We start from the raw sequence: 26605 nt of genomic DNA on the forward strand, positions 1-26605 counted from the left end.
AACAGTGAGCCTTTTCACATGTGCATAGTGTGTTGGCTTCAGTCATCTTGCACCTCCGATTACCACGGTTGGCTATGTGCGGTGCGAACGTTCAAAATACATCTTGATATTCATAATTGGCATAAGCACCCCCATACAGTGCGGTTCACATGCCATCCCATTGGCGGGCTCCATGAGCCATGCCCAATGTGTGTTGACAAATATTATCATTATGGTTACAATACCCTTACAGTACTTTCACATAGCGGTTAGGGCTGGAAAATCCCGTGTTGAAGTAAGTTCGTAACGGTTAAATGACTACAAAGCTTAAAGTGCACTTAAGTCTCATGCACAGCAGTCATACATTAATGTTAAAAACTTGGTTTTACAAAACATGGAATTAATTTTCACTATATATTTTGGTGCCACGACATTTCAGACTATACTGTATACTTTTGATTTAAAGCTTTCGTGACTGGAGGGATTCATATTCTTGGTTCTTTCGGTAAAGTCACGTAGAAGGGAAACAAAAAAAGATATATTTATTATTTTATTATCCCTTCTACGTGACTTTACCGAAAGAACCAAGAATATACTGTATACTGTAATGCTCTTCACTATCACCTCGTCTCAGCTAAAGTGTCATGCAGACTAGTTATAACAATGTTAAAAAGCAATATATACACGAATGTACAATGCACTATGTTTTGAAGCTTACTGTAACCGTGTATTGTTTTTTATTAAACCGTAAATTTGAATTTATGGATGCACTCACCAATTTAATATGGCGAGATTTATGTATATTTCCATCATGTGAATTTGTGCAGATGAAAAATAAAGAGCATGTTTACCACAGTAAAAGCATGCCATAGATGGGTAATGCTGCGTAATCGTATCATGTGGATGATGTGTAGTGCCGTAGATGGGCCGCACTCACCGGCAGTGGTGGACGGGGCCCATCTGCGGGCGGCACCTTGTACCGGCAGGGGAGTCGCCGCGTTGCCCTCCCAGTGGGAGGGGGCTGCGGGGTGTCCCAGGATCCCACGCAGCCCCGCCCCTCGGCGTAGGAGGGGTGGGGGCTGCGGGGGATCTGGGATCCCACGCAGCCCTCGCCCCTCGATGGGTAAGGGGCATAAAAGGGGACCTCCCGAGAAGCTCGGGACCAGTCGCAGCCGAAGAATCAAGACCAGCAGCCAGCTTAGGACCCTGGACCCCCTCGCTCCGCTGTCCTTGTAAGGGCCGGGACGCTGTGCGGGCCAGTGGTGGGACTCTGGGCCAGTGGTGGGACTCTGGACCAGTGGTGGGACTCTGGAACAGTGGTGGGACTCTGGGACAGTGGTGGGACTGTGGGCCAGTGGTGGGACTCTGGACCAGTGGTGGGACTCTGGGTCAGTGGTGGGACTCTGGGCCAGTGGTGGGACTCTGGGCCAGTGGTGGGACTGTGGGCCAGTGGTGGGACTCTGGGCCAGTGGCGGGACTCTGGGCCAGTGGTGGGACTCTGGGCCACTGGTGGGACTGTGGGCCAGTGGTGGGACTCTGGGTCAGTGGTGGGACTCTGGGCCAGTGGCGGGACTCTGGAACTTAGCACATTACACTAGTCATCCAGCAGCGTTGTCCTTTCCATCTCAGCTAGTTTCACCTAAAAAGTCTAACAACGACTCAGCAGTTTCATTGTTTATATTTAATCAGAAAAAAACTATGTATAATATAGATGTAATATATGCTGACAGATAAACTTTGTTACAAAACAAAACGTAAAATTCGAAGTGTCTGTATTAGTATGATATTGTTACTTTTATATAAAAATTACACACACCTTCCTGTACCAACATAACCCCAACAATAAGCATTAGGAATGTAATTTATCACAACTCAACAAAATATGTATTTAACATTGTCAATGGAACTACTTCTAGCAGCTTCAGGGTTCACATGCGTTTAATTAAAAATGTACACACAAAAATAGTTATTAATCGACATACGTATTATAGCGTAAGAATCAATATTTATTTATGAATCAATGCATTGTAACGTTGACTCCAAGTCAACACACAGCCACTTAATTTGTTGAATGCTGATTACGACCTCGGGGCATACTTGCCAGCCCTACCAAATTAAGTGGAAGGTTTACATTCTTAAACCGTTTTACTGGATGCCAATCGATTTTCAAAGCAGAGATTTGTAAAAAAAAAATGTTTCAGGATGGATATGATCAATTTTGACCATCGGTATGCAGTAGCAAGATATTAAAACTCGGAAGCCTACTACTCAAATTGGTAGGGTTGACAATAATGCTCAAGGTGTCACTCCCTGGGACCTCGATGCAAGGCTCATTTCTTCCATGATGCCCCCATGCCCTGCAGCAGGTCCATGGGCAGTGGGAATATGATGGTGGAGTTCCTCTCGGCAGCAATGGTATTGAGGGTCTGCAGGTAGCGGAGCTGCATGGCTGCTGGGGCCTCCCCCATTACCTGGGCCGCCTCCTTGAGTGCCCGCGATGCGTTCATCTCTCCCTCCGCTGAAATCACCTGCAGCGAGTGGCATCGGGGTGGGTTACCACACAGAAGCTTTAGCTCTGATGAAAATGCAAACAATGTATGCATGTTGGGATGAGGACTCAGTAATCAAAATGTACACTTACATTTTTTCAGCATCATAAAGTATTTACTTATTACATGCTGTTTTTTTTCATTTTGCTATTTTGTTGGGGTGCTTGATTATAAAATATAATCTTCATCATTTGTATTTAAGCACAGTATGCTGACTGTAACTCATGGCAACCCAGCCAAAGTGCAAGACACTGTAACCACTAAGGTGTGTTTCTGCTAACTGTAGGGCTAGTGCTGAAATCAAGTAGGGCGGTGCTCGATTACATAACAGGATTTTCACATTGCCAAGCCAAGACATTGGAAGACTGAATTAAAGCTAAATCTTCCACCACTTCTCGGTTATTCGCAACATTTACAAATCCTGTAGGCTCACTGAAGATACACTGCATATTTGATCATCGGCTATGCACCAGTCGCAAGGGTCGTCTTTTCAAAAAGGTTTCTTTAAAATAAAATATAACAAGAAACCCAGCATGCGTTGCGAAGCAAGATGACATTCTTGTTCATCTGTTGCACACAGGATAATTGTTTTTTTTTTTATCGTAATAAACATTTTCACAAAGACGCACAAACCTTGGCTCTAGCCTCTCGTGTTGCCTCAGCCTCAGCTGCCATGGCCCGCTGGAGCTGCTGGGGCAACTTTACGTCCTTGATGTCCACTCTCTCCAACTTGATTCCCCAGTTGTCTGTAGCTTCGTCCAGTGTGAGCTGCAAAACCAAAGAAACCACAGCATGGCAATGCGCAATGTTTCACCATATGGCCCTAAACAGCACTGAAGAACCAAACGGCACTAGCATGTACAGTTCTTAAGACGAGCAAACAACGATATAACATTAAGACAGAGGCATGCAACGTTAGTATCAGCAGTAACTAATGGTTTGCTGAGGTGGAATTAATTTAAGCCACAGGCGGTCCCTGCTTTTACGACACAATGCGTTCATGGCAACACCGTCGTAAATTGAAACGTCGTAAATCGGACCCTACTTTCCCAAAGACAGTAGGAACAGTAAAAACATCACTTGCCATCTGATTTTTTCCCTTTTATCAGCCATATTTAACAAGGATTAATGGGAGAAAAAAATCACAAAAACACTTCAGAGTAACAAAAGCTCCACACCAAGGCACATCGGAAACCAGACTGACTGTTCAAATGCGTTCGGAGTCATGTCTTGGAAAATACGCTTTAAATCAAGTTTCAGCATCGTAAACGATCCGTGGTGGCATTATACAAACGTCATAAATATGTATTATTGTCATTCTGATCGCCGTAAACCGCGCCTGCACTTGGGAGCAGAGGAAAGCTTGGCATGCTGACACCTTGGGCAAGGTACCATCCTCACAACCCCCATTGTTATTTTAGTTACAATTTCATAACAGTTTAACGCATCGGCTTCCGCGACCAATATTATTCATAATAATTTGTTTTACGTGACAAAGCTTACTAATTGGCTGTGTCGGGTGGTGGTGGGTTAACCATGCATTTATATTTGCGAGATCTCACCCAAAAAGCTTTGATGATGAAATTTAATTCCAGTTTACAAATTGCACGTCTTCACTTGCATTCCTAAAGCTTGCGCAGTTGAAAAAATTACTCCACAGTAAACAAAGTAAAGTGGTACCTCGGTATACGTCGTTAATTCGTTCCAGAAGGTAGGAGGACTTATACCGAAACTGACGAATACCAAACGAATTTTTCCCATAAGAAATAAAAGGAAAGGAAATAATCCGTTCCAGAGTATAAGAAATAATATTTTATATGGCATATTATACATTAATGGGGGTTGTATAACATAATTTAGACACTACTTATTACTAAAATGCATACATACATTAAAATTAATGCATAAATACATTTAAATGAATTGAAATAAAAATATAGCAAGGGTTGTGCACTGAACGAGATCTACAGGCAGACTGAGGAACGGCGCTTTGTTTGAGTCGTGAACGGGGGTGACTCATCCCGGCCCATACAAGTTCGAGCAAGCGAGGCGTCGAATCCTAAGACATTTTTTCTTCTCGTCAAAACACGACAGTACTGTACAGGCATCTGTGCACACCCACCTGCATGGTGTGCGCGATCTCCTCCCGGTCAGACAGGATCTCGGCCAGGTTCTTGGTGCCCAGCACATTGCGGAGCGTTGTCTGGGCAAGCAGCTGTGTGGCCGAGTTGGCATTGGTGATGTTGGCCACAGACAGGATGGCGTTCTGTACACGGTAGTACACCACGCCGTCCACACTCACCGTCACAGAGTCCTTGGTGAGAATCTGTGAGGAGGTGCAAACGGGCACACGGGTGAGTAATCATACATGGTTTATACTTGAGGTACAAAGATGGTCAATAATTAAAAGTTGAAAAAGGGTAATATTTGTAACGATTTTTTTTGTTACTAAACACGAGTTGCATCATCAGAGTTTGGCCTTTTAAAAGCTACTAGGTAACCCACTAGGTAACCCATAACCCAAACAAACCTGTGTATTATGGATAACCCATTGCTATAGGCAAGACTTATATATGAAACTATGTGTAATGTATTATCCATAGAAGTACATTATACACCACCTCGGACTAATTCACCTGGTATAGTCTGCTTTTATGAGATCTTGGAAGCTAAGTTCAGCTGATACTGGACAGTACCTGGATGCGTGATCACAAATCATAGGCTACTGTGGGGTGTTATAGGCTACTGTGAAGCTGCATTGTGGGCAGCAGGCCAGTGCTGCAAAATCCATTGTAATGTATTTACATGCTCGCACATATATGATTCCCGCCTTCACCAACCCAAAATGACCAGCATGTTGAAGTATGGTCAAATAACCCCCATGAACCATATGGTGTAAGCCCTCATCCAGCGGTGGATTGACAACATGTCCACATAGACCACCTTACCTCTTGAGGAGGGATGTCAAAGTTTACTGTCCTCATGTCCACCTTCACGAAGTTGTCTGTGCAAGGTACTATCCAAAAAAGACCTGTGCACATCCACATACGGTGTAATATACACCATTACATGTCACTGACAAAGAAAATGTAACAAGCTGAAAAATTGTGACTTTACAGAACAAGAAACTCTGCTCTGTCATAATGAAAATATTTACCTGGGCCTTTAGCACCTCCTGGTTTGATTCGTCCTAGTGTGAAGATGACGGCTCTTTCATATTCTTGCACTATCTGATGAAGATAGAAAGAGGAAAAACACAAAACACGAACGTGGTAATTTTTCCAAGGCCACCATGTGTGTAGTCGTGTAAGATTCAAGAGTAGTTAAGATGTGTTGCAATGTTTTCTGTAAATATAAGTTTTTGCACAATGTTTAAAACCTGCCTCTTCCCCATACGTCTGGATGAAAACTGGTCCTGTACTTAGTTTGAATAAACAGATTAGGTGAACCACTGGTTTGTCTTAATATGCAACCGCTTGGACTGTGCCCCCTATTCTATACTGTAAACTCTACACAAGTTGATGAATCCAAGCTTCATACAAAATGCAGCCAAATGAAAGCTCACATGCGATGCTCAATGTTTTAAATGAAATGTATACGGTACTTAAACACTGTATCCATGGGTTGTATGTCATTTAAATAGCTTACCTTGAAACACATCCATATGCTTATTGGGAATGTGATGAGTATCAAAAAGTAAGAAAGTCCGATTAACAGGTAACCACAGCACCCGACTCCACTGCTGGAAGGATCTGAAAATACACACAGATTGCTCCACTTTAACCTTGAGCAGACAAATAATAACACTTCCAATTATCAGAGAACGGGACGACAGGTAAATGGGAATTGTTCAGCCCCTTTTATACATTTAACAAAGTTAGATGAGCAGATGTATGCAAGGTGCAGTAAGAAAACACACCAGCACAGTATATGCACGAGGAGATAACACCCAAAGGTTGGAACGCAAACGATGTGTACACACACTTTAAAATGTACAAGCTTGTCCTGTCACTATGTGCCTTAACACAGCAACAACCACCATTGGTCGCTAAGTGTCGGTGACGTCCCCACGGCGGGCTTGTGACAGGCTAGGTGCACTTTGAGGCCACGATAAGTGTCCAAGGTTCTCTGCTGACAGGTCTCGGGAACAGACTCCAAGGCGCCATGGGTTGACTGAGACGATTTTGCAAGATGTTGCCCCCTACTGCGTTAACTTGCTGCTTTTTATCCGCCCGGCGCTCCACTCTTTGTTGTGAGCGTCGTTCATCTGCCCTCCTCACGGACACACCTGGCCACCGAACGTTCATCTGATACCTAACACTTTTCACACTCACCTGTCATCTACGTATGAACAAAAGGCAACTGAAGCTATAACCACTCAATTTACATTGCCACTCCATGCATATTTACCGACCCTACTAATTTAGGCGGTGGGATTCCGATGTAAAACCAATTTTACCATGCACCGACTTGCATCGCAAAAGTTGCATCAATGATGATTCCACGATATTCAAGATAGAGCGGCTTTCCATTCAGCACTCGCTCGACGCAGCGCTCACGATTCAGCCCACGACTGTCACCGCTCACCGCACAGGCGCTTACGGATGGACGCGAATGCATAACCATCGCCGTTGCTATAGTAATTGTGTTTTACCCTTTTATCTGGCACCAAAACTGACACCTTTATACAAGGGGATCATGTTTGCAATAACCACAACACATGCATTCAAAATGCAAACAAAAAGAGACAACTCTGATAATTATATGCATGTCATGAAATCAAGGCCGTAATGAATATCATTATCAGAGTTCTCTTTTTTGTTTGCATTTTGACTGCTTGTGTTGTGGTTATTGCAAACATGATCCCCTTGTATAAAGGTGTCAGTTTTGGTGCCAGATAAAAGGGTAAAAACCTATTACTATATCTTGCTACTGGCAATGGAGTACTTATAATGTATATCGCCGTTGCTGTTAAGACGCCAAACGTTATCAACTAAAATGTATCAGGAAGTGTTTCGGACGATGACAATGAACAACAAAGGCAACCACTTTTTTTGTCTGTTTGAGAATACAAAATACTAGATTTAAATTACACAACGCATTAGTAGTAAACGTCGTACACTGTATGCAAAAGTGAGATGTCAACTCTAATGATCAACATCGCCTTATAACACTAAACGAACACATAGGGCAACGCTCGGCCACAAGTTGTTTTTTTGTTGTAAAGCCACACACTTTTTCTCCCAACGCGTATCGTGCTAGTAACCTACCGGGAGAGCTGTACAACTGGTTGTCGTCCGGATTCCTCTTCGACATTTCTGCACCGAATAAGAACACGAAGACAGGGCTAAGAGAGACGTGAGAGTCCTCTGTAGAGTATAGGGTTCGCGACTGATTATACACACGACGCGTCTTCTGACGACATCAACGCGTGCGTCTTTTTCCACACCCATGGGGACCTCGTGCCTGGTGACTCACAACCCAGATAGCTCTCAGGTCAACAAAGCACCTTGCGCAACTGTTGGGACATGCATCACTCGTTTTTCATTGCGTTGCTCACCACGAAAAGAAGATAACATTTGTTTGAAATGAATGTGATTTTTTTCTTGCCATCCTGCACTGGTCAACTTTGTTTTAGTATAGGTGTGCCCTGTTATGCAAGATAGATTAACACAGATGTCGCAACCGGTCCATTGGGTTGCATTCTTTGAATCACTGAAGGTCGTGGGTCCGATGGGTTGTTAGAATTACTTAATATTTTATATGGTAACATTATCTGCTAATCGAATGTATTTAGAGTATTCGGCTGCTAGAAATGTCCATGTAAGCCACTTCATTGAGTTGTCATTGTGGCCAGGTCGGCTTTTGAAAAAGAGCGATATAAAGTTGAGTGGACCTTACCTGGTAAAATAAAACTATTAAAAAATGTATACGCTGTAAGGTATTATTCCACAACGCGAATGTATTTTGAGTTATCCAGATGACAGTGCTGTAGAGTATATTCCTGAAATCAAGGCCGTAATTATAATATATTGGGGGGGGGGGGTGTGTCCCCCCCCATTATATTCAAATATGCTCAAAATGTCCCCCCCAATATATTGCTATAAAAAAAGAATTTCTATGCAAATGTAAATAAAAACATTAATTTGCTAAACCTTGGCCACAATATCTGGACTTGTCTTCATATAAATCAATGCATAGATTTGTTACATCCAATTGAACAAGAAATGGTAAAAAAGTTAAAACAGAGCAATGTAAATACAATACACTATTAGACATTATTGTAAAAAAATAAATGAAAAGTCCATCCCATGTGTTAGTGACTTTTTAAAAATATTTTAGGCAGGAAATTAATTTTTAAATTTAGATATTTTTCTGGGTTGGGACCCCCAGACACCCTGGAAGATTTGGTCCCCCCCAAATGTTGACTCCATGGCTGCGGCCTTGCCTGAAATAATCTAATGGTGACATTTCAGCGAATGGATTTTTGCTTATTGCAAATTCACACCCTGAACAAATCCAGTTTAAAAAGCATAGCCAGGTCAGTATGTAAGTCATGTGAAACATGTTTGTGAGTTTGGGACTCTGCTGCGTAGGTTATGTGCAGTTGTAATGTTGAGTGATGTGATTCATAAATCCTGGTGTCGTAAGCTTGGATTGCAAAAGACGGCCAGGAAGACGACAGCAGTACAGAAATGAATTCTTGTATCGGGCGTGGAGTGTTGTGCTTTATATGGATTCTGCAGTGTGGTTTCTTCCCATATGCCACTGATACATTGTTATGGTAAATTAGTAATATTAAACAAAACTTTTTAAAAAAACACGCTTTAATTAAATGTACTCCACGACTCCAGGGAGTGGCCCCGAAGCTTGCCACAACGTAAGGGACCGTGGTGATTGACAGCCAACGTCTGTTGACCGTGGACAATTACACCCAAGCCGAAACATAACATAAAAAATGTTTCAAAATATGTATTTTTATGATAGAACATAGTATTGTCATCAGTATGACATAAGTATACCAAGTTTGCAGTCGATACCACATTGGGAAGTGGGTTAAAATTGAGTTACAAGATTTGAGGATACAACAACAGAGTTAAATAAAAGCGTATAAATAAAAAATATACAAATTCCCTGAGCAGTCAGGGCAGGAGCAGTTGGCACCAATGACTCGGCATCCTAAGTTACATTCTTTGCCACACGTCAGTGGTAAGTGAAGTATCAACCGATCCTAGGTCCTCTCCACCAATTCGCACTGACCAGCGTCGTGAAGTATAGTCAAACAACGTGTATAACCAAGTAGATTGACAATGGCTGTACATTTTTTGGTGAATTGCAGGATGGATGTTTTACATATGTTTTGTATTACGTAAAAATTATGGACATAAATTAAATTAACACGTGAAAAAATAATTATATTTAAACCCAGGTTTTCCTAGAAAATAATGTGACTCCAGGACCTCATTCTGGTTATTTAACGTGTGGCCCTCGGAAGCCACGCGAACCGCATGTGGCCTATCAAAGACCCCCCCGTATAGTTTAACACGTTCACTTTCACGATTCATATTATCCATAATAAAGATTTTTTTAGGGGGGTTAGGTAGCCTGAGCAGACTTTTGAGTGATAACAACAGGTTGTTGCTCGGGAACATGATGATTATTTAACCTCGTGGCCCTGGGGAGCCACACGTGACACATCGCTGGAAGCACGTTGCCTAGCTACCACGCCTGTGTGTGGAGCGGTAACAGCACTTTCCCCAAAGTCTACTGAGGCTATACAGGGGATCTTTGTCTTTTTATCGGCCACGTGCTTTTAGTCAAGAACCACCGGGAAGTGCTGGAGTCATTTCGTGGTAATTAGGGGAAGTATGACCGTAAAAAAATGGGAACTACCGTAGAGTACTTCCACGGATCAGGCAGCACCCAATCCTCTCGTCGTTAGATCTTCCAAAAAAAAAATAGCATGATGTCAGAACAGTCTTAGTCAACTTTGTTGCAATATTGCGTGTTCACAATTATCCCGTCCCACCTGGGTGCAATCGAACGAAACTCCTTAATTACAGTACAAGGAAATATTTCCAATTCGTATGTATGTACAATGTTGGATTTCTTCGCACTGTACGTAGTTAACCGTGCTCATCGGAGGTATGGGAGAAGGACAAACTAAACACAAAAAGCAGTTCTAAATAAATTAGTTTTCTATTTAGAAGAAATTCGCTTTCAAATTACAAAATATGTATTTGTCCTCAGAAGTACCGATTTTTTAAAGAATATATGCACGTTAATGACATCACATATTGACTTAAGAAAAGTGCTTGGGTAGAAAATGTCTGTAAAAATAAGAGAACAAACACGGGAATTGCAACCAAGTGTAATAAAGCACTTCCACGATGACTGTTGACTTGAGTCTTTTATTTAACAATGACTGCACAGCTCTGCTCTCTCTCTCTTCGGATGGCTTCGCTCTCTCTCTCTCCTTGCCGTAACGCGCGCACGGCGCGTCTCCCTCTCCACACTCGCCGCTGGCTGGCGGCGCGCTGGGAAGAGATCGGGCTTCGCTGGCAGAGCCCGCCACGTGGACGGTGGCGAGAAGAGGTAGGCGATGATGCAGTCCAGACTCCAGGCTTCCCACACCAACCAAGAGTCCTCACACTGCCACTCCTTACATTGCTCTCGGCGGAGCTGTGCTCCGCCTCTAGCCACGCCCCTCGTGGAACCTTCCAGATGGTTCCCGTACATACCCACGAGCTCCGCCCGTTACCTTTGGCCCAGATGGAACCCTTCCTTCTGATTGGATATAATGAACCCAGCAGTGACTATGCAACCCCTCGTCGTCGTCGTCGTCGTCCCCCCCCCATGATCAAAAGGAACGAAGTCAGCACTAGTAATGACGAGCGACACAATGCAGGAGTCGACGAGTAGCAGGGAACACACACAAAAAGAGAGTATGAACAACAATGAATGCAACAAGTAATCAAGCGAATACCGAACACAGGTAAGAACAAGAACGTTTAGTCGGCCCGTCTTCGACGTTGGTTGTGGCCCCGACATAGATCCCAACGAGGAACAGCTGCCGCCAGATCACTTCCCACCGGCGTATCGTCCGGAACATGGACGACCTTAGTTAGCGACCAACCCTTGGGCTCACAGTCGCAAACTGGATCCCCTGTCCATGCAGCCATCTGTGTCCAACGTTGTAGGTTGTCGTGCGCATTCAGGCATCTGGAAAGCCCATCAGGACGTCAGCAGCACGTGACCGCAAACTGGCAGAACCAAAGCCAACATTTTTCCCAAAATCAGCGGGTCGAGGAGTTCTTGCTTGACATCGGGGTAGGCAGCCACCGCCAGCGCCATTAAAGCACTGCGTTAGGCAAGGGGGGATTTGTAACTCCCCCGCCTACACTGCATAAACTTTTGTTGAGTATCGGAAGGCGGTTCGTAGACCTCTGCCATTTCTGCGTACACATCTTTCAGCGTCATCTATTTTTCCGGAGGAATCGATCGAAATACCGCCAGCGCATCATCATCTAGAACGGTCGGCAAAGCAACCAAAGATTCCTCCTCCGACCAGTGCACGGAACGGAATGCCGCCTCAAAGCGCCACGTGAAAGCACTCCAATCGCCGCCCGCAGCGACGAATTCCTTGACTTGAGGAAGACGGTGGCTGCGTCCAGCTCCGTTTCGTCCGATAACAGCAGCCTCCTCTGGCTACGCACCACGCAGCTCCACAGAAATGGCGGACTCCAACTGCCCCCAACAGCGTCGCCCAAGATGGCGGCGTCCTGCCGCGTGGTGTCCGTAGGGTACGTAATGGCGGACAGTTTTCCCACGCCTGCAATGGTGGCCGTCAATTCCGCAGGGGGACCCTCCGAGGTTCCATCCCGAAGCCTCTGCTCGTCACCCCTCAGTAACCCTTCCTGTGGGCGCCCGTCACCGCAGACGACGCAACAAGCGACACCAGCTGGAGAAGCACCGTCCGGAGCGAGTCCAGCTGCTCCTCAACGCGCTTCCAGCCGTCGTCCGCCTGTTGAGACAAAGATGCCGCCGCTGCGCCGTCCATTCCTGACGCGGTGACTTCACCAGCCGAGGTTCCTGTAACTGGGACCACGGATCCCGGGGTCGGCAGGTGCTGGGTCACTGCGTCGTCGTCATCGGTTCTTAAAATGCTTGGACATTCTCGCTTTCCGTTGTATTTTCTGGTCTCAAAAAGAACCACTTCTGACTCCAGTTGTAATAAAGTACTTCCATGACGACTGTTGACTTGTCTTTATTTAACAATGACTCCACAGCTCCGCTCTCTCTCCCTCCGGATGGCTTCGCTCTCTCTCTCCTTGCCGTAACGCGCGCACTCCCTCGTCCACCGTTGCGGCGTGTCTCTCTCTCTCTCTCTCCACACTCGCCGCTGGCTGGCGCCACGCTGGGAAGTGATCGGGCTTCCCTGGCAGAGCCTGTGGCGAGAAGAGGTAGGCGATGATGCAGTCCAGACTCCAGGCTTCTCACACTGACCAAGAGTCCTCTAACTGCCTCTCCTTACATTGCTGTCGGCGGAGCTATGCTCCGCCTCTAGCCACGCCCCTCGTGGAACCTTCCAGATGGTTCCCGTACATACCCACGAGCTCCGCCCGTTACCTTTGGCCCAGATGGAACTCTTCCTTCTGATTGGATATAAGTAACCCAGCAGTCACTATGCAACCCCTCGTCGTCCATTAGGTGGCGCTCTCTCATTACACAAGGAATAAAACACATGATATTACGTCTACTGAGGGGATAGAGTGATGAAGTAAGCTCATGTGTGGCAATTAGATGAATCGTTAATTCGTAGGACCGTGAGACAGCCACTTTGAGAGGTCTTCATCAGAAATGAATGTGATCATGGCTGATGATGAATAACGCCAGTGTGATGAATAACGCCAGCGTTCGATAACAAGATGATGCCTCGAGATGTTAAATCCTCTCCATTGGAAGGATTAAAATGTAATGCTGGTTTGCTAATTTATCACCGAGTTTTTGGTTGTTCCTTTCATACATGTACTCGGTTGTTCACAAGGTAAGTCCCGACAACAAACACAACTTTGCAGTACATTTCACGTATATTGGATCATATAATAGATCTTAACAAAAGTTATCATGACTCCCCTTTCGGGAAAGGCAGATGGATAGAGCTCTGCAGTGCATGTTTCATTCCGAGTTGGAAAGCTTTAAAGAGGCACCCACAGAGTATGGTTGCAATAAAGAGTTATTTCAATTATGTTGTGTATATGTTTGAGCATGTCCCTAACCGCATTATTTAGGTGAGGTTTAAGTATGGAATATCGCGATTTTCGCTTTCGTGCCACTTTACAAGAACGTAACCCCCGAAATATTAAAGCGTCTCCTGTATTGAATCTGGCCAGCCCGGTTGATTACCTAGAATGCAGTACGGTTACCTATCGTGTTAGTTATCAGAGCGGGGTTATAGTTTAACTTTCATCACCCCCGCGTGACAACATGGAAAACAGATGTTGAATTGCACTTACAAATCGCGATTACGGTATCTTAAAAAAGTTAATGAGACCCAGTCTTAGCTGCCGGTCTTGACCCACAGTGACAAAAATACAATGTTAATGTGGCGGGGCAATTCTGTCCATAGCTTATTGATTGCAGGACCATTGTGAACTTCAAATAAGAGCTTTTTTTTTTCGAAGGAAGGCTATTTAGATTGATATACACCCGGGCTGTGTTCCGGGTTGTTGTACATGAATATAAAGCTGTGTAAGTGGTATCAATAGTGATCTAGTGACATCACTGAAGTATTAAAACGTATGATGTTGGGTCAAACTGGTGTCCCGAAAGTGTATCAACGGTGCTTATCACGCCAGGCGTGCAATACAAATTACAGGTTAGGTTGGCTGCGATAAGACAATGTGGCTTGGGGGGACAGCGGACTCACGAGGGGCGGGTGAGGGGGGCAAGGGTCAATCTTGAACGACACGTCCGAATTTCTCTTGATCGTTGCGACGGTTATACAGAAAATGCGGATGGAGTTAATAACAGTGGTGTAACAATTATTTATTGTTCCTGGGTAGTGTTATTTCCTAAGTGCTTATTCCTCAAAAGTACAGAAAATGGCTATTATTCCCAACAAACTTTGCTTTTGTGACGAGGACAGTGATATTTTGAAATTTACATATTTTCCAGAACGTTCCAGATAGATTCAGTGCTGAGTAAACTTGGAGCAACTTCTAGAACATTCTAGAACTTTCCAGTAATATAAATAGTATAAATACAGGGGCCTTACGCCTGCCAGTTCAATTTAGTTCCAGTTGCCCAAGTGGATACATATCTGCATTTTTCTGAGATGGAATCAAGAGGCTGCAAGCATCTGGCAGACGCATTTTGCTATGTCTGCGGCCAATTTATCAAGACAAGAGCGGAAAAGTACTCTGTGGAATCATCTGCTAAGATGTGCGAGGCCTACAAGGCATATTTCAGCATGCCTGTCCGGGATCAAGACAAACCCTGGGCACCTCATTTCACCTGTGAGCAGGGGCGGAGCTACATGGGGGGCTGGGGGGGCTTAGTCCCCCCTAAAATTTTGAGAAAGTCGGTAATCGGGATAACCGGATATCCGGCTGCTGCAAAATGCTGCAGGCTGCCACCTTGTGCTGCCCTGCAGGCTGCTTGAGCGGCAGCCTTTCGAACTTATCGAACTTATTAGCCACATCAGCGGCTCCGACCTATTAATAAACTCCGCGTTCAAATCCAATAAAATGTGTTTATACATTTGTGGCGCCCATTGGAAACCTTACACTGGATATCTCAGAATATTGAAGTCAGCCCCCCCAAAGTCAAAATCCTAGCTCCGCCCCTGCCTGCAAGCAATGTAAAAAAAACTCTGGAAGGTAAGATGGACAATTTTTGCTCAGAATTTTACATTATAAAATTTGTAAAAAAAAATTCAAATTGTAAAAAGTTTTCCAATTTTTAAACGTTTTCCAATTTTCAATGTTATTGAAAATATAATATATGAAAAATGTTGCGAGAATCTCTTACACATTAGTCATGGGTGAAATAAATGTTGTTTTTTTGTAGGATGGTACAGAGGGGAAAAGAGAGCCACTCTTCGATTTCACATTAACATGCTAATCTCTCACATTCACGTAGCCACTTCCGTGCCCTAGTCGAGGAGGTGGCTCTCCTATCTTACAGTTACACGCTAATTTCTCACATTAACATCACTAGCCCCGACCACTTCTTTAAGACCCTTGGGCTACACCCATTTCAAACCTTTTAAAACAGTCTTGCCTCAGCAGCAGACCATCGCTTTCCCACCTGACGACGGACGCTTGTGTTGCGCCCGAAACGTCGTGATTTATTTTATACCTACGTGACTTTACCGAACAAACCAAAGAGTATGTATTCACACATCGCCGTAACAGACTTGGGGCCAAGTGCTGTTGGCGAGCACCAATGAACGCCAGAACGATACAAAAATCTACGTTTTCTTCTTCGTGGCTCTGTTTACACGCCGCATCAGGTACTCTTCATATTCTTGGTTCTTTCGGTAAAGTCACGTAGAAGGGAAACAATAAAATAATAAAAATATAAAACAATAAAATTCTCACGTTTCGACTGCAACACAATCATCAAAATTTTCTTGCTGTGGTTTTCACACCTGATGATGATTGCTTGTGTTGCAGTCGAAACGTCGTGAGAATTTTATCGTTTTATATTTTTATTATTTTATTGTTTCCCTTCTACGTGGTGACTTTACCGAAAGAATCAAGAATATGAATCCCTGCAGTCCCGAAAGCTTTAAATCAAAATTTAGGTACTCATCAGTTGAGGCTGGGTCGACCTAGGAGAGGCCCAGGACTGATTTAAATATTCGTCACCGGTGTTGGCTGTGCGCGGGAATCAAAGTCTTGTCGGCGGGTTATCGTAAGCACTGCACCACCGCTTCTTACAACCCATAATTTCCACAGGCGCACCAATCTCCTGCCACGTTGACTCTGCCCCCCCTGTGTCGCCTTAACCGACTGTTCGTGGAGAGTGCCCTGAGCGACCACCAAGTCCGGCACGGCACACAAGGGGGTGTGGTGATGGCCAGCACCACGCCCTACCGCCTTCGTCTACCTAAAGGCGATGTTTACACACCGCACCCGGTACTCATTTGAGGCTGAGTCGACCTAGAGGAGGCACAGGACCGGTTCAGATAATCGTCACTGGTGTTGAAGCGCAGCGCGCTAACCACTGCGCCACCGCTCCTCGCATCACCACGTGTCTGTTACACCCTGCCCCACCCGCGCCCTTAGCGTCACGTGTCTCTCACCCATAGCCCCCCCCTCCTCGCGTCACGTGTCTCTCTACTACAGCCCTACCCCCGCCAAGCCCCTCGCGTCCCCACCCTCCCGCGCCCTTAGCGTCACGTGTCTCTCACCCATAGCCCCACCCTCGCGTCACGTGTCTCTCTCCTGCAGCTCGCCCCCCCTCCCGCGCCCTTAGCGTCACGTGTCTCTCACCCATAGCCCCACCCTCGCGTCACGTGTCTCTCTCCTGCAGCTCGCCCCCCCCCCGCGCCCTTAGCGTCACGTGTCCCGGCCACAAGCGCGAGGGGGTGTTCCGAGAAAAAAAAAACCCACCACCACCCGGACACAATCACGTGATGACAAACACTGACCAATGAATGTAGAGCCAACGCGATGAGAACAACAGTAGTGACATCACGCACGCAAATGGGAAACACATTATCGAGCGTTAATTTTTTTTGTCAACATTTGCGTGGTTTCATTCGCAACTTTAAACGCGGGTGTTTTTTTTCGTGAATGATACGAATACAAAAATAGGATTTAATACAATTAAAAAAACCGAAAGTGTGTCGTCACGCGCGTGGGGCGTGGCCTGGCGACCTGGAGTGTGGGGGGGGTCTTGCGCGGCGCCGCGTGCTCCCCTCACTCCGCCGCCAGTCAGAGCGACAGTGGCAGCGCGCGGTCCGTCGCTGTTCCCAACCCACAACATTAACCCACGTCTACCCATTGTTAATTAACGAGCATCTCGCTCGAGGCCGCCGCCTCGTCCAGTGAACGGACAAAACAGACGCCCACTGGCTGTATCTTCCGTACCATCATTGTTACGATTTTCTACTACAGTAGTGTTTTATTTTATTTTCGTTCCCCACCCCGTTGCGGTGGAGGTGCAGTCGACGCGGGGGGGGGGGGGATGCCTCGAGTGTGGTTTGGCCGCCCCGCGCTGTAGCCAGGAACGGGGAGGGGGCAGGACACAACATCAAGGCAGGACTGTGAAGCCCGGCAGGGCAGGGCGACTAGGGCAAGGCAGGGCGGGCACTGGCTCGGGCATGTGCCCCGGGTGCCCCCTAGCGGCCACGCAGTGAGCTCTTTGGAGCCGAGCCCAATCCCGCCCGCCCGCCCGACCCACCTCTAACCCTGCCCGCACAGCCCAGGGGGTCCCCACGGGTCCCGCCAAAGTTCATAGCGGAGGCGGAATGGCCAATAGCGAGTCTTTTGTGTTCATTAAAGACATCAAGGCAGGACTTAAAAACCTTAACGTGGTATTCATAGTCCTGGAAATAGGTAAGTTGACCGAAAGCAGAGTTGAACACGTGCGCCATTATGGCGTTAAAACAAATGAATGCAAGGTGGTGGTGGATGAAGCAGACGAGCCTTGTGGCAATGTTTTTAATGGTAAAATGTAAAAAAAAAAGTGGTAATTGCAGTGTTAATGGAATAATCGTGGGTGATACCCGCCACTGGTCGTTCCATATCAACTTGGAATATTTTGTAGGGAAATGGATACATTGGACATTTTGTTACCTTTTTGTTATGGGCTTCCTATTTGTCAGAACTCGCATGAATGTTCTGCCTAGTCCACGGGCAGGGATGGCAGCATGATTTAGCACCGCTTGTGTAAAGGTTGCACATTTGGCTCAGCGTGGGGTGATGTTTGATGTAATGTTCTGAAATGACGCGTGAAGGGAGAGTGACCAAGACCAAGGATGGACACGAGGTGCGGTCTTGCAAGGTGGCCGACAAGACGGGGAGCATGACCGTGTCCGTGTGGGACGACATTGGGGCACTCATCCAGGGGGGCGATATCCTGCGGCTCACACGGGGGTACGTGGTTCACAACACTCGGCGAGCAGCACATGGCTCACGTGGGACACCCTCCAATGTGCCACCCACACGCCCTAGAAACACGCAGCCTTGAACATCTGTGGCTCAACAATCATTTAAAGGACCAGGATAAGATCATGCCAGTTCCACCACATATCGTAAAAGGATACAAGCAGAATTAAAAATAAAGATCCCATTATGTCGGTTTGGCAATCCACTGCTGGATGAAGGCTGTATCAGCCATGGGGAAGCTGTGTGTCCATACATCATGCTAGTCAGCGGAGATTGGTGAAGTCGCCACTAATGTTTGCACTGACATGGAATCGGAAGTTAGCATATCGCAAATCCCCCATTATTCGAATATCTTACACTATATCATTTTAGTTATACGCAAGTAAGAGCCTATTGAGACCATACATGAATTGTTTTTAAATGTTAAAAATATATTTCAGTAGGAGCCCAGTACAGAGCACACATCGCGACGCAGGGCGGTGGGGGGTGTACAAAAACTCCCGTGGGCAAGTTCTGAACATTGTGCTGCTGAGTTTATGGAAGGTGGGAGATTGGGTACGCTGTTCCACCATGTGGAGATTACGAGTGGGGTTCCATAAATTTATGTTAAATTAAGACCGCTTAAATAGTTTTTCAAATTAATCTTCCAAAACCTTTTAACTCGAATTAACAGCATTTAATCTAGCAATCAAGTAAATTGGATACCCAGTAATAAAGTGCAGCCTGCTAACTATGTGCAATCCCTGTAGGTCCCTTACTCAAATATCCCAACCCAGGGGTTGGTAACCAAAATAAAAAGAGCAATTTTTTTTCGAATTCGGTAAACAAAAACGAAATATTTCAAGAGCCACAAGCATGTGAATACGAGATGGTCCTTAATAAATAACATCACGAAGCAGTCCTTAAAAAGCCACATGCGGCTCCGGAGCCGCAGGTTTCCAACCCCTGCCCCAACCCATGCGTCGATGCCACTTTCCCTTCCATGTGAACGCTTTCTTTCGCTGGAACCCACCAGGACTTGTCCCTGCTCAGCACCAAGAAACAAGAAGGGCTTCACAATGATATGCACATGTGGAGCCTTTTAAACTGGAGCATGGCCATGAAATGCACAGTAAATCACTTGGATAAGTCGGGCGGCACATAAAATCTTGAGCTGGCACGTCTTTGTTCCACTCGTGAACGTCAAAAATAATTCCAGTTGCACATGCTGAAACCCGTGGCCACATCTGCCTTAACACCTCTATAGCAGATTTGGATGCATGTGCCCATACACCCAGCACTTATGAGTGTTTTTATTTGACATTCACGAGTTAAATTCCTGAATCATATGGATACATCCTCCGGTCATGTAGTTGGCTGAATGGCAAAGAAGAAGAGTCGAATTAAAACCCCTTGAGGAAAAATAACATGCATTGTTGTGTAAATAATTTTGTTGTGGTCTTCTAGCTTGCATACAAAATTATCTTTAACTGAGTATTTCTGTAAACCATTTTTAAATCAAGCATGAATCATAATTGTGAAACTTGACTGAATCTGCAATGCTAACCCGAGTTTGTAATATGCACTAAAAGTAGTCGTGTTGGCCAAATCTTCTATTAATCGTAATTATTAATAGCAATGAGGCATAACTGTCGAGGTGTAAAAATACAATAATGGTCTCCCTGAATGATACCAACAACTAAAGTGCAAGTAACTTTTAAAAATGTGAGCGAAATAATTTGGTTAGCCCACTGAACATTTTTTAAATTATTTCTTACCAGGATGGACTTCGAACGATCACCAATCCAAACCATTGGCTAAATGCCCGATATTCTGCAAATTCTCTCCCCGGCAGAAGGTGGCAGCATCGACTGACTAACATGAGTCATAATGTAATGGTCGACTTGCGTGAGAGTATCCTTCATCAGTGACTCGTCGGCATGGCACGAGTGCAAAATACGACCCAACTGCACACACGTGGAATACGTTAGGACCACATGCCAGAGGATTAATGAAATCCTGCTGTCCGCTTTGAGGAATTCTTGCAAAGAGCAAGTGGTTGTACAGTGTGTACATGGGCGTAGTTAACAATATTGTAGTCGTTTTCTGTGATTCCCTCCATTTAAGTTATAAATTAATATGAAATGAACATCAATGGTGCTATAGGCCACTCGTGGGTGCCTTCCAGAGCTAAATTTCAGCAACAATTATCTAACCAACCACTGCAAATGTGTAAATATTTAATACCACTTGCACTGCCTGCGCATTTGCGGGTGATACACGTCCAGGCGGTGGAGGTTGTGGATTTACTCTCCAACACACTGGTGTGTTGTACTAGTAACGAATTGGCATGTTCTGTTTACGTGACAAACCTACTAATTGGCCGTGTCAGGTGGTGCCGGATTTAACGACACATTTATATTTATGTAATGTAGTGAACGATCCTTGAAGAAATTGGCAAAGTGTTCACTCAATAAACCAAGACATATTCTTAGCTCTTTCGATAAAGTCACGTTGAAGGGAAACAATAAAATATGAATATGAATTACTGCAGTCACGAAAGCTTTAAATAAAAATTTAAACCAAGACATGTTCAACTAAGTTGAGTGTCCATTCAAGCAACTGTTCTTAGCAATACTTACGTGGGGTATTGAACAGGGGATAGTTATGTTTTTAGACATGGCTGGAAAAAAATACCTTTGAATGAAAATAGCTTATTGTTTCATATTTGATTTGTGTGACTGAGTACAGATATGCCACCATGTGGAAGGGCTGCCTAACATTGTACACAGGCCGTGGAGGAGACCTGCAGAAGATTGGAGAGTAAGTGCAACATCTTCGTGCAACATATGTATCAGTTATAAACACCGTAGTTGGCAAAATACTGCAATGGTATTTATTAGCACGTTTAAATCTGTCTCCAGAATATTAATTATCTCTATTTGGTTTGTATCTCACGATTTCCAGATTCTGCATGGCATTCTCAGAAGTTCCAAACTTTAGTGAACCAAACCCTGATTTCATGAACCAGGGTAAAACGGTAAGGTGGCCACTTTTAACATATATATTATAAGCGTAGCCAGTGATTGATAATGAACACCACTGATGATGTTTTTTTTTGCCATGTTGTCAGGGAGATTCCAGGAGCAACTCTCCCACCAGTCAGCTTGGAGCTGGACAAGCAAACCCAGCAGGTGTGTGCACTCAGTGAGGGGCTGTCAAACAGCTCAGCATATCTTTGACAGTGGCAGTGCTTGGCGTGGTAGAGGATTGACCTCTATTGTTTCAGGCCACGTGATTGCATTTCCAGCAGCAATTCTGGTCATGTCTTTTTTCCTCTGCACAGCTAATGTTGGATTAGCTTTTTTTTATTAAGATGTGCTATAATTGTATTACACTTAAACCAGGAAATACATTTGAACAGGCTGTTAGCCATCAAAATATATATGGGTCTAGCATATAGACCTAAAATATATTGGCATCTTGATGTTTATTTGTGAAAATCATTAAACAATTGTCATACTACTTCGATGAATGGCATGTTACAATTCAATATAAATTCATGTTTTTTTGGCCATGAGCAGACTTAAGTGTAAATGGGGGTTGATTCGCTCATGAGTGTTGACATTTGTGAAATCCGAGTGCCTCATAGAAAAAAAACATTGGTAGAAGTGCAAGCAGGCTCAACCTAAATTTCGATTTCAGGCTCAACCTAAATTTCGATTTCAGGCTCAACCTAACTAAGCAGACTTGGGTTTATTTTAACAAAAGGTGCAGAAATTAAACAATAATCCATCCACATTTACAGAGATTGTGCTCACTCCAAAACCAACACCATTGTACCCTGTGTTTAGTAAAGCTTCATAAAATGACAAGTTTATGATATTACACATGGTTTCGAAATTGTTTTACTGTATGGAATTTTGTTTACTTTTAAAGAAATTTGTCTTGTGAAATGTGTGTGCTGTTTTGCCGCCGTAGCTTGGTTTTGGATTTTGGTTTGTGTAGTTAAAATTCACACTTAAAGCGCCTTTTAGATATGCAGTGAATGCTTCCTTGTTTGATGTCACGTATGTAATTAGTGGTGACTGCATTACACTGAATAACCTGACCTGTGTGTCTGTCCTAGAAGTGTACGTTTGAAAATGTTAATGTTACTGGTATCGGTATCGGCTTCCACATCCGTTAACATTGCTTGGTAAATTTAGAACACTGATGAATTTCATTGCTTTACCAGCCTCTGTGGAATTACTTTTGAATGGAGTTCTGCCATGGCAGGTTACATTTCCAGACTAGTTGCTATTTCACAGATAAAAATAAAATTTCTAGTTAAAGGGAAAAACATGCTGTGTGATGCACGATAGGTTGATTACAAATGAACTGCTCCAGGCAGGCATTTGGTAAACTACTTTTAATAATAGGTATACATGTTGGATGAATGCACCACCCCTGGTGATATCTTTATGGAAATGTGTGCTGTTTCTTTGCCAGGCAATGGTTCACAAGCAATGCCAGTTTTGGGTTCTGGAGCGCCACCTCCAGGCTATAGCTCCACCATGCAGCCGCCTGCTCTCCCGGCACACACTGCGGGGGGCCGGGGAAATGGCCGGGGTGGGTTGTTGGCTCCACCCGGTGCCGTAGGGTTGCCGGCGCTGCCTGGACCTGGATTGAGCAATGGCCGTGACCCTCGGCGTGGCAGCAAGAGATGAAGGCTGCTGCGTGGTCTTGCTGGCAGCGAGACATGCACAGCCAGTGTACACACACTGGGCACACGCGTACACCTGCACGCCACTGCTGATGTTTACGCAAAAGTGAACTCAGGCCTCCACAATTTAAAATATAAAACTGTACGAGAGATAGGGATGCAAAAATCTTGCACGCAGTGAAATATTTGTACACGTAAGGTAGTACAGTATACTGTAACTTTTGCAAGTTTGTTCTGCACAAGCAAAGCTTTTCAACTACACATTTACGACATGCATTTCTGCACTTGGTCAAGAAGTCACAAACAACAATGATCTTTCACCTTTGTGTTAAGTTTATTTTAATTCATGCCATGTTAAGCACATTCATTGGTTCATTCATTTTCTAGCGTACCCTGTACTAAAGCCACATTCCACCAAACGTAAATAATGTTAACGAAAACAAGATTCCTTTTATAGGAAAAAATATATCCGTGGCTCATAACATCCAGATTAGGCAGTTTAAAAATATATGTTCTGCAGTATGATGTGAACTGACCTTCAGTTCACAAGCAAGGCAGTGCATTAATTTTATACAAGCAATGCAACAATGCTACTTATGACAAGGGGTCACGACACATGAGCTACTGAGGGTGTGTTTTTGAAGTACAGTACATATACACTCAAATGAGTATTGGAAATGATTTTCTGTACAAACGATGCATTAAAGTGATTTGCATATTAATGAATGAATGTTGCCAGATTTAGGCCTTCGACACTAAAAGGATGGCAAATGCTACATTTCCATTAAACATCACAAATGCACTGCTAGAAAGCCCCTCAAAAGCTTGTGCTTTAAGCACATGAATATACTTGAATGCTGCAGTAAATACTGCTCTGGAGCAAGGTACATATTTTTTTTACATTTTTGTTTCCACTTTGCCATTCACTTGGGGTTTATTTGCTGCTTGCCAAATGCCAAACCATGTGAAATAGCCCATTACATCAGTTGAACTTACAATGCGGTCGGTAACAGAGCTGCACTGCTTGTTTGTGAGTTGCCTCCGGGCTTTGTACCACACGTGCCCTGTGCACCAACAGCCCCTCTGTACAGAACAGTACTCTCCTCTTCAAGTTCTGCTATTTTTAAACTGGTTTAGTGAAATTGATTGTAGCTATGGTGATGAATGAACTTGATATTGTACATCATTTGAATACATTTGGCTTTTATTAAGGTACATCTTTTTGTATTTTTTTCATGTTGGTGAATTCATTGCATTGTTTTGAATAATTTGCTGCTGGCTCATATTTATAAAAAAAAAATTGCAGCATTGGTATCATAGATAGTACAGTGCTTACATGTTCTTGAATACATGAATACTGTGCGAGAAAATTAATTTGTCATGCTTATGGCTATAATGACAATACTGCTGAATTCTACTTGCAAAGCTCACAGGTCGGTCTGTTGCAATCTTGAAGTACATCTGCAACAAAGTATTTTAAAAATAATAGGCATAAATAAGACATTTACATTTGTCCGTAAAGTTTTAGTGACTGGCTTCGATAACTATATGAATAGAATACTGTACCTAAGAACTTCTACGAGGAAATTTCCATTAGTTATTGGTGTCTACTTTTGACGTAAAGTGTGCTAATTGTCAATATGGTTTCTGAACTCATGGTTGGATTGTGTCACTTCCCTGGAGGTGGGTGGTGGACACGTTGGGCTTCTGGATGAAGCGGTGAGCAGGATCTGAGATGCATAATGCATTTTCACACTTGCCATGTTACACTTGGCGAAACGTGCTCGCCACCTCATTACATGCACACTGCAGTCCCAAACCTGTGTTGTGCATCCCAACATTGCTTTTAGCCTCGGTGCATGCCTTATTTTTGAGGGTTGCACGCCTTATTTTTGAGGGTTGCACAGACATACTGTTTTGAGTTGCCCTATTTTTGTGAAACGAAATCCAGAGGGCAAGCTAAAATTAGTACCGCACAGCTAAACTGTGAGTTGCGATTATGCATATGCGGAGGCATTCATACTGGCGTCAGAATCACAATTTAATGGCCTAATGCCAGTGAATCGTTGATTATACTGCAAACTGTTCAAAATGTGTTTAGAATTCCAAGATAACTGGGCAAAACAATACTCGACTATATTCACTTTTACTTCAAGTAAGATTTACTAGTTTTGTGTTATACAAGTTAGATATTAATCACATTTAGCAATACAGTACTAAAACAGCAGTGGTGCATAATCATAAAAACACCAAGTAGATAATACTGCTCTAAAGGATAATGTTTTGGGTGATGGTCCTTCATAAGACACGATTAGTGCGCGCCACGGTGGCGAGATGTTAACTACCTCAACTTGAAAAATAAGAATTGGCTTTACCTTTTCTGGGAATAACACAGGTGCCACCGCTGCTCCTTTCCCTCGATGTGGCGGTGGCTCTCGTTTTTGAACAGGCTAAATGTCTCTAACACAGCCACCGTTGCGGTGGTTCTCTTACAATGACATGCTAATCTCTCAAAATGCAATGGCCACCTCCACAGCTTTGTTGTCCTCGATGTGGCGGTGGCGTGCCCGGTTTTATTACATTGACATGCTAATCTTACATTAACAGGCTAAATGTCTCATTATTAACACAGCCACCGTTGCGATGGTTTTCTTACATTGACATGCTAATCTCTCACAATACAATGGCCACCTCCACAGCTTCGTAGTGGAGGTATATCAGCTTTCCGATCTTGCATTTACACGCAAATTCCATCTCTAGCCCCGCCCACTTACCCTTGGGCTACACCCATCTCACACCTATATAACATCCTGCCTCAGCAGCTCTCCCGCTATATTTTTTCCTGCCTCAGCAGCTCTCCCGCTATATTTTTCACCTGATGACCGATTGCTTGTGTTGCGATCGAAACGTGATATTTGTATTATTATTTATCTATGTGGCTTTACCGAAAGACCAAAAGAATAGGTGCTAAGATGTTCAAACACCAAATAGATACCTTTTGGAAGGTATTAAGTCAGCATTAACCACGTACTTGTGAACTTGCAAACAAAATATGCTCTCATAATATATGCCATTGTCTTTGAAACTGGCCTACACCAGAGGCAGGCTTCTTAATGGCCTCGTCTCACCAGTGTCAGACCAGAAAACGCAAAAGGCGAACAGTACAAAGCCAATGCACGTGTCAGAGAATTTATAGCTGGGGATGAGCAGCTATACCATGGGACCTTTTGCCAGTATGAAAAATATGAATAGATTTTACCCTTTCTGGAAAT

At 44.2% G+C, this 26605-nt stretch overlaps 2 protein-coding genes across 2 annotated transcripts; one reads left to right on the forward strand and one right to left on the reverse strand.

The window, feature by feature from the left end:
* Positions 1–1645: 1645 nt before the first annotated feature.
* On the reverse strand, positions 1646–7955 carry LOC116938724 (stomatin). The gene is made up of 7 exons (XM_032946252.2): positions 7799–7955; positions 6177–6280; positions 5686–5758; positions 5477–5559; positions 4651–4854; positions 3162–3296; positions 1646–2507 (listed from the first exon to the last, which is right to left on the reverse strand). Exons 1-7 carry the CDS (start codon positions 7842–7844, stop codon positions 2310–2312), a joined length of 843 nt encoding a protein of 280 aa, XP_032802143.1. The 5' UTR covers positions 7845–7955; the 3' UTR covers positions 1646–2309.
* A 9472-nt stretch (positions 7956–17427) lies between these two features.
* On the forward strand, positions 17428–24548 carry LOC116938723 (SOSS complex subunit B2-like). The gene is made up of 6 exons (XM_032946251.2): positions 17428–18097; positions 18499–18637; positions 21380–21451; positions 21596–21668; positions 21762–21822; positions 23120–24548. Exons 1-6 carry the CDS (start codon positions 18010–18012, stop codon positions 23335–23337), a joined length of 651 nt encoding a protein of 216 aa, XP_032802142.1. The 5' UTR covers positions 17428–18009; the 3' UTR covers positions 23338–24548.
* The last annotated feature ends 2057 nt before the right edge of the window (positions 24549–26605 follow it).

Source organism: Petromyzon marinus, chromosome 4 (assembly GCF_048934315.1).
Source record: "Petromyzon marinus isolate PM22_M1 ecotype Great Lakes invasive population chromosome 4, UKy_Petmar_22M1.pri1.0, whole genome shotgun sequence".
NCBI lineage: Eukaryota > Metazoa > Chordata > Hyperoartia > Petromyzontiformes > Petromyzontidae > Petromyzon > Petromyzon marinus.